Consider the following 8,327-nt stretch of genomic DNA (forward strand, 5'->3'; position numbering starts at 1 on the left):
CAAGCCTAACGAAGGAGCTGCCCCCACCCTTAAACCTCAAGAGGTGCAGCCAGACCCTCCCTGAAAGGGCGAGCCTGCGGGGTCCTCTTGGGGGACGCTCGAGCTTGTCCTGGCCAGAGGCGGGGGAAGTGAATTGGGAGGTCCGGTGGGGTGAGGGGAGAGGGGCTGCGGGGGCCGCGGCGGGGGCGGGTGTGGGGCGAGCCAGAGCCTTCCAAGGAAGCCCGGAGGACTGGGCTGCGGGAGCTGGATGGTGGCCGAGTTCTCTTAAAAAATAAATAAATAAAAATAAGGCGCGGGGTGGGGGGGAGAGAGAAAATGAAAGAGAGAAGAAAACCAAAAATCTCGTCTGAGCTTGACTCTTGGCGGTGGTGCTTTTGCCAGCGCCTCTGCAGCGGTTCCCAGGGAAAGCCTGCCAGACAGGGACAGAGGGACAGACCAGTGGAGCGGAAGAGAGGCCAGAGCCGGCTTGCAATGTTCCAGGGGGTGGGGAAGGCTGCACCGACTCTTAAATAATTGGTTCGGAGACAATTGGCCATCCTATGGAAAATCTGTAATAGATCCCTATCTCTCAGCAGGTCTCCAAATAAATTCCAGATGAACTAAAGACCTACGGGGTCTTTAAGCAAAATTAATATGGAGCTTTTGGAAGAAAACACAGAATGATAGCTGTATGACACTGGGCTAGGGAAAGGTTTAACAAGGTACAAAACGTGCAAAACATAAAGGAAAAGACGGTAAACTTTACATTAAAATTAAAATCTTCTCTATGACAAAAGACATCATATACAGAGTGTAAAGACAAGCCATAGACTGAGAGGAAATTTGCAACCCATATAACAAAGAATAAATCTGTAGAGTATCTTCAAATGTCTAAGAGAACCCAATAGAAAAATGGGCAAAGGGATCTGGCTGGTTAGCTAACTTGGGAGAGCATGGTGCTGATAACACTAAAGTCAAAGGTTCGGATCCCTATACACAACAACAACAACAAAATATATATACATATATATATATAAATAAATATATGGGCAAAGAGTATGAACAAGCAATTCACAGAGAAAGAATCCCAAAAAAGGTCAGTAACAAAAGAAAAGTCAATCAATTTCAGTTGTGATCATAACTGGAAATTTCAACTGCAAAGCCCCATTCAGCATCCACAGAAATGTTAAAAATGAACATCTGGGGGGCCAGCCTGTGGCTCACTTGGGAGAGTGTGGTGCTGATAACACCAAGCCAAGGGTTAAGATCTCCTTACTGGTCATCTGTTTAAAAACAAAAAGCAAAACACCAGAAAGTAACAAGTGTTGGTGGAGATGAAATCAGAACAACAAATTCAGATTAAAGATTGTGTGTGTGTGTGTGTGTGTGTGTGTGTGTGTGTGTGTGTGTGTGTGTGTGTGACTAGTTGGTACAGGGATCGAAGCCTGGAATGTAGTGTTATCAGCACCACACTCTAACCAACTGAGTTAACCAGCTAGCCCAAGTTTAGAGTTCTTAATTGGCTTTTACTGTATTTGTTATTCTAGAACTGGGCAACACCTCGTTCTATAAAGTAGAATGAGTGTTCCAATGAGCTGAGCACAGGAGGTTGAATTTATAGACAGAAAAGGGATGGAAGAAGTAGAAACAGAAGACAAAAGACAGATTGGTTGTTTCAAAGTTACTTTTCTTGAAAAGGCTAAAGCAGAGGGAATTTCCTTACCTTGATGGCTAAAACTGGTATATTTAGAGATCTGGCTACTAACTCTCCTGATTCCTGAGAAAGTCAGATAAACAATTTGGTTTTAGCATGAGTGACTCCATTTTAGTTTGGTCTGTTGGGCCTAGTGCAGGAGCTCAGTCCAAACCTATAAATTTTATGGAACAGAACCCTTGTCCATTGCTGGTGGGAATGTAAAATGGTGCAGCTGCTGTGTTAAACAGTATGGAGATTCCTCAGAAAATTAGAGGGCTGGCCAGTTAGCTCAGTTGGTTAGAGCATGGTGTTATAATACCAAGGTCAAGGGTTCAGATCACCAAACCTGTCAGCTGGAAAAAAAAAAACAAACAAACAACCCGGGCTGGCCAGTTAGCTCACTTGGTTAGAGTGTGGTGCTAATAATCCCAACCTCAAGGGTTTAAGGATTTGCATCCCCACACCAGCCTGCCAGGGAAAAAAACCAAACCAAAACAAAACAGAATTACCATGTCTACTACTTCTGGGTATCTATCCAAAAGAATTGAAAGCAGGGACTCAAACAGATAATTGCACACCCATGTTCAAAGCAGCATCATCCACAATAGCCAGAAGGTGGAAGCAACCCGTGTCCATTAAGGGATGAATTGATAAACAAAATGGAGGAATCCTGAAGACAGTATGCTAAGTGAAAGAAGCCAGACACAAAAGGACAAATACTTTATGATGATGCTGCCTATGTAAGGGATCTAGAGCAGTCAGATTCATAGAGACAGAAAATAGAATGCTCATTGCCAGGGGCTGGGGGAGGAGGGAATGGGAAGTCACTGTTTAATGGGCACAGAGTTTCACTTTGGAAAGGTGAAACAGTTCTGGAGATGGATGGTGGAGATGGTACAGAACAATGCCACCGCATGTAAAATCATGCAACTGTATACTTACAACAAATGGTTAAAGCCGTAAATTTTATGTATACTCATATTGTAACGCAATAAACAAAAATAGAAATTTAAAAGAATAAAGTTGGCTTAAATCCAGGCCCTCAACCTAGCAGAGCCGCTCAGGTGACCCCGTACACCTGGTCCAGCTCATCGACCTCGCCCCCGCACCTCCCTCCCCAGCCCCGCCCCTCCCTCCCCCGCCCCGCCCCTCCCTCCCCAGCCCCGCCCCTCCCTCCCCAGCCCCGCCCCTCTCTCCCTCCCTAGCCCCGCCCCTCCCCGCCCCCACAGGTTGCGACCCTGCGGCCCCCGCCGTCTCACCACGCAGGCGCTGAGCGGTGGCCAGGATGGGGCGTGGCCTCATTCTGCGCCTGTGCTGAATTCCAGCCGCCACTGCTGTGGGATAAAATGATTCCCAGGTTGGGCTCCCTGGCCTGTTGGCCTAGTGGAGGCCGACACAGCACACGCGCAAACCGAGCACGCGCGTCAAATGACGGAGAGAGCGCGCGCTCCCCACGTCCTGCGCGCCCGGCTGCCAGGCCTCCGTCTCAGTCGTGACTCCCGCAGGGCCGGGGCTGGCGTGCCCACGTCTGAAGAGCAATGCCCGGGGAGATCATCACGCTGCAGCTGGGCCAGTGCGGCAACCAGAGTGAGCAAGCGAGCCCTGAGCCCCTCCGGTCTCTGGGTCTGCCTCTTCCCGGTCCTACCCAAGAGCTCGGCATCCACTAGTCCCTCTTTCCCTTCCATGAGTCTCCTGCCCTACTGCGTATGATGACCCAGACCGAGAGCTGTGCCTCAGCCCTGGGCTGTGATGGCTCAGAGACCCAGGTGTCTTGGGTCCACCCTTGAGTGTGACAGCCTCTGAGCCTACAGCTGGGCTCCTCAGGCCTTAGGACTCAAGTAGACTCAGGTGTCTCCCCCTCTCTCCCAGTTGGGTTCGAGTTCTGGAAACAACTGTGCGCCGAACATGGTATCAGCCCCGAGGGCATCGTGGAGGAATTCGCCACCGAGGGCACTGACCGCAAGGACGTCTTTTTCTACCAGGTGCCCCCAGCGACTTGTCCAGGGCCGGCCGTGGCCCGGGGTCCCTGAAGGGAAGGGCAGCGGCCTGGTACTGGGAAATCCGCTGGGCAAAAGGGCCAGGCGGCTGGCTTGAGGAGGGAGGGCCGGCAGGAGCCAGTGTTGGGAGGACTGAGGACTGGGCAGGTCCTAGCCGATTGGGCCCCTTCCCGGACTCCCCTTGATAGGCGGACGATGAGCACTACATCCCCCGGGCCGTGTTGCTGGACCTGGAGCCCCGGGTGATCCACTCCATCCTCAACTCCCCATATGCCAAGCTGTACAACCCAGAGAACATCTACCTGTCTGAGCATGGAGGAGGAGCTGGCAACAACTGGGCCAGTGGATTCTCCCAGGTCATTTGCTATTCCCTGGCAGGGCCCACAAGTCCCTGTGTGGCCGCAGGCCCTGTGACTTCTCAGAGAGATGAAACCAGATCAGGATGTATGAGAGCTGGAAGGAGAGAGACATGGCTGCAGGGAGTTAACTACATAATATTAAGAACCTGCACTAGCTGGTGCTGTGTGCCAGGCTATTCTAAGTGCTTTACATGTGTTAACTTATTTAAACCTCGGAGGTACTACAGGTTCACAGCCTCTTATCTGCCTTTCCAGAATCCAAAAAGCTCTGAAGCCAAAAGAGCAGCAAAACCAAATCTCAATGGAGACAGACTATTTTAGAGTTTCTGTCCATTTTATTGTTATTACTCATACCTTTCATTACAGAAATATTAATGTATTTGATTAATGCACCTCAGATCTCCTCTGGGGTTTTATTTAATATACATATATGTACCATATTATCTTTCTAAAATCTGAAATATTTTGAATTACAAAACATAACTGGCTCCAAGGATTTTAGATAAGGGTCTGTGGACCTCTATTATTACCTTCATTGTACAGAAGCGGAAACAGGCATAGAGAAATCAAGTAACGTGCCCAGAGGCACTCAGCTAAATGGGCTGCAGCTAATGTATGAACCCAGGTAGTCTGGGTATAGAGTGCTTGCTTTTAACCACTGTGCTGTACTGCCTCTCAATGTAGATTAAAAGCAGGGCAGGGGCCGGCCCATGGCTCACTCGGGAGAGAGTGGTGCTGACGACACCAAGGCCAAGGGTTCGGATCCCTGTATAGGGATGGCCGGTTAGCTCACTGGGAGAGTGTGGTGCTGACAACACCAAGTCAAGGGTTAAAATCCCCTTACCGGTCATCTTTTAAAAATAAAAGGCAGGGCACCTATGCTACAAAAAAGTACTTTCAGGTGCTATAAGGAGAATCAAGGGTGGCTATTCTGAGGTCAGGACCCTCATCACATGGTCCTATCCCACTCTGACCACCCCCCATGTCTGTCTGTACAGGGAGAGAAGATCCACGAAGACATTTTTGACATCATAGATCGGGAGGCAGATGGTAGTGACAGTCTAGAGGTAAGTGTCCCAGGAATGCTGGTGGGAGCTGACATAGGGAAGTCTTGGCAACACCCGTTAGAAGCTATCTATTCAGCACAAGACCCACCCATGTACCCTTTGCACTGTACAGAAGCTACTGGGCCTTGCTGGAGACAAGGCAGAGTCTCCTAAGCTGTACATGTAAAAGGACCGCAGGGGAAGGAAGGGCTCAGTAAGATAGGAGTCCAAGAAATTGTGGGGTGAAGGGCCAGCCTTTGGCTCACTTGGTAGAGTGTGGCGCTGATAACACCAAGGCTGCGGGTTCCGATCCCTAATAGGGATGGTTGGTTAGCTCACTTGGGAGAGCATGGTGTTGACAACACCAAGTCAAGGGTTAAGATCCCCTTACCAGTCATCTTTTAAAAAAAAAGAAATTGTGGGGGGTGAGTCCAGTTTGAAATTCTGCTACTAGATACCTGGACACTGTTGCCCATTCTCCATGCAGGGCTTTGTGCTGTGTCACTCCATCGCTGGGGGGACAGGCTCTGGCCTGGGCTCCTATCTCTTAGAACGGCTGAATGACAGGTAAGTCTGTGTTTGGGGGACTAGGAGGAGACATGTCCTCCAACTTGGTTTCCCAAGTGACTGGGAGGCCCTGCAGATAAACATCCCTATGTGCTGGAGTAGGAAAGAGCCCTTCTAGTCTCTCCTATAGTGAAGAAAGTGAAGTTACAACAACTGAGAACCCAATCACACTCCTAGTGGTGGGAATTGGAGCCTAGGATCTGGGCCAGGTACGAAGGTCCAGGGAGTGTGGCCAGATTAGGAGCTGGAACTCTAGATCCTAAGATGTCTCTCTGCCCTTCTCCCTTGGGGGTTACAGAGTTCCAAAAGTCAAGTTTCCCTTCTCTACTGATCCTGTGACCCACCCAATTTCCCCTTCCAGATTTAGCTGCTTTCCAGACAGGTGTTGGGGAACCTCATGTTCACCAAGCTCCAGTCTGTTGCCCTGATCTTTTTCTCCCAACCCCCACCAGGTACCCCAAGAAGCTGGTGCAGACGTACTCAGTGTTTCCCAACCAGGATGAGATGAGCGACGTGGTGGTACAACCTTACAACTCACTCCTCACGCTCAAGAGGCTGACCCAGAACGCAGACTGTGTGGTGAGTCCTGGATGCTACCTTTCCCCACTCCCAGTGTCCCTGTCGACTTATTCATCTTCATGCATTTAAAAAGCCCATTCTGAGCCCTCCTTTGCCAGAGGCCTGTGCAAGTCCCTTTTAGATGGGACTCTCTGGCCATGAGGCTCAAAGGAAATTAAGCTTCAGAGCCTAAGTTCAGGCGGGTTTCCTATTTTCACTGTTCCCATAAATCTGCCACCCTCTTTTGTCCCCCCAGGTGGTGCTGGACAACACAGCCCTGAACCGGATCGCCACAGACCGCCTGCACATCCAGAACCCGTCCTTCTCCCAGATCAACCAGCTGGTGAGCACCCACTACCCACTCCTGGACTCCTTTGGACTGGACACCCTCCTTGCTGGAGGGCCATCTGGGGAAGGGAGGCTCATCCAGGCCAAAGCCTATGAAGTGACACCCCGGCCCCCAGGTGTCCACCATCATGTCGGCCAGCACGACCACCCTGCGCTACCCTGGATACATGAACAACGACCTCATCGGCCTCATTGCCTCGCTCATTCCCACACCCCGGCTCCACTTCCTCATGACCGGCTACACCCCCCTCACCACGGACCAGTCAGTAAGAGCAACCCTCAGTGGCCCAGGCCAGGCTGGCCCTGGACCTGGCAGGCCCCAACCTAGTCTCTCTCTTCCCCCCACTACCCCAGGAGCTGCCCTCTGCAGCTCCCAGAGGCTCTGCGCTCAGGCACAGATCTACAGCTTTCTTGCTGACATGCTCTCTGTCTTCCCATCTTCCTGTCTTCCCTCTGCCTTTGGCTCCTGCAGGGCTTGGGTTGTATGGAGTTGGGTTTTGCTACTGCACAAGGGCACGAGTTTGCTGAGCAGAGGAGGGCGAAGACCGTAATCCTGTGGCAGAGACTCAGTACAGACCTGAATCTAAAGACATTCCCCACAGAGACCCTCCTACCCCGAGTCTGACGGGAACATGTGTTGACCGCTGTTCTCTGTCCATGAATCAATGGACTGTGCCCTGAGTGCTGGCCTGGTCCCTGTGACCCACTGTCCCATCAGGTGGCTAGCGTAAGGAAGACCACGGTCCTAGATGTCATGAGGCGGCTGCTACAGCCCAAGAACGTGATGGTGTCCACAGGCCGGGACCGCCAGACCAACCACTGCTACATTGCCAACCTCAACATCATCCAGGGAGAGGTGGACCCCACCCAGGTGGGTGAGGCCCCTCAGTTCTACCCCCTTAACCTGCAGGGCTAGAGGAGAGGCTACCATCACCACTCCTGTGCCCACCCCAGGTCCACAAGAGCCTGCAGTGGATCCGGGAACGGAAGTTGGCCAATTTCATCCCCTGGGGCCCAGCCAGCATCCAGGTGGCCCTGTCCAGGAAGTCTCCCTACCTGCCCTCAGCCCACCGTGTTAGCGGTCTGATGATGGCCAACCACACCAGCATCTCCTCGGTGAGTCTTGTAGTTTGCACGTCTTTTCCCCTAATTGGATTCCTGATTGTGACTCACCTCTCTCCATCCCAGTTGCCCCTGCTTCCAGCTTTTTTGCTGTAGTACAGCCCAGCCTTGATTTCCTGGCTCTCTGGGCCACATTGTTTCTCAAAATTCTTTGTCGCCCTTGCTTTCTGTTTACCCCAAGCTCTTTGAAAGGACCTGTCGTCAGTACGACAAGCTGAGGAAGCGGGAGGCATTCCTGGAGCACTTCCGCAAGGAGGACATGTTCAAGGACAACTTTAATGAGATGGACACGTCCAGGGAGATTGTGCAGCAACTCATTGATGAGTACCATGCAGCCACACGGCCAGACTACATCTCCTGGGGCACCCAGGAGCAGTGAGTCCCCCAGGACAAGGACCCTCATCTGCCTTATTGGTTGGGCCAGGCCCCATCTGACTGACCTCCCCCTCAGAGCACAGATCAGGGACCTCACACGTCTCTTTCTCATACACACACGTACACACATTCTCTGTTGGCCTGGGGACATGTTTCCTTCTCCTCTTATGAGACTATCTTTAATAAAGCAGTGGACATAAATGAAGTCACTGGTCTCTTTGAAGGCTTTAGAAACCGGGCAAGGGGATGCCTGTTCTTTTACCATCACTCTGATGGAGTC

General features: G+C 51.4%; 1 protein-coding gene across 2 annotated transcripts; it reads left to right on the forward strand.

Moving 5' to 3' along the window:
- Window positions 1–3,213: 3,213 nt before the first annotated feature.
- LOC134388533 (tubulin gamma-1 chain-like) lies at window positions 3,214–8,108 on the forward strand. 2 transcript variants are annotated; one of them, XM_063111637.1, is made up of 11 exons: window positions 3,214–3,262; window positions 3,545–3,657; window positions 3,861–4,028; window positions 5,030–5,125; window positions 5,565–5,644; window positions 6,097–6,223; window positions 6,459–6,545; window positions 6,667–6,816; window positions 7,269–7,421; window positions 7,505–7,666; window positions 7,854–8,108. In XM_063111637.1, the coding sequence occupies exons 1-11, from the start codon at window positions 3,214–3,216 to the stop codon at window positions 8,049–8,051; spliced, it is 1,383 nt and encodes a 460-aa protein (XP_062967707.1). In that variant the 3' UTR covers window positions 8,052–8,108. The 2 variants fall into 2 exon arrangements, with proteins under 2 accessions (XP_062967707.1, XP_062967708.1); XM_063111638.1 differs by having other exon boundaries at window positions 5,030–5,098.
- Window positions 8,109–8,327: the final 219 nt, after the last annotated feature.

The sequence above is a fragment of the Cynocephalus volans genome, chromosome 10 (genome assembly GCF_027409185.1).
Source record: "Cynocephalus volans isolate mCynVol1 chromosome 10, mCynVol1.pri, whole genome shotgun sequence".
NCBI lineage: Eukaryota > Metazoa > Chordata > Mammalia > Dermoptera > Cynocephalidae > Cynocephalus > Cynocephalus volans.

What these genes read in the sequence shown, in the direction of transcription:
- LOC134388533 (XM_063111637.1), top strand. Translation starts at nt 3,214, where the DNA reads ATGCCCGGGGAGATCATCACGCTGCAGCTGGGCCAGTGCGGCAACCAG. An exon ending in AGGACGTCTTTTTCTACCAG is followed by an intron (nt 3,658 to 3,860) that starts GTGCCCCCAGCG and finishes TCCCCTTGATAG; the next exon opens with GCGGACGATGAGCACTACAT. An exon ending in CCCTCACCACGGACCAGTCA is followed by an intron (nt 6,817 to 7,268) that starts GTAAGAGCAACC and finishes CTGTCCCATCAG; the next exon opens with GTGGCTAGCGTAAGGAAGAC.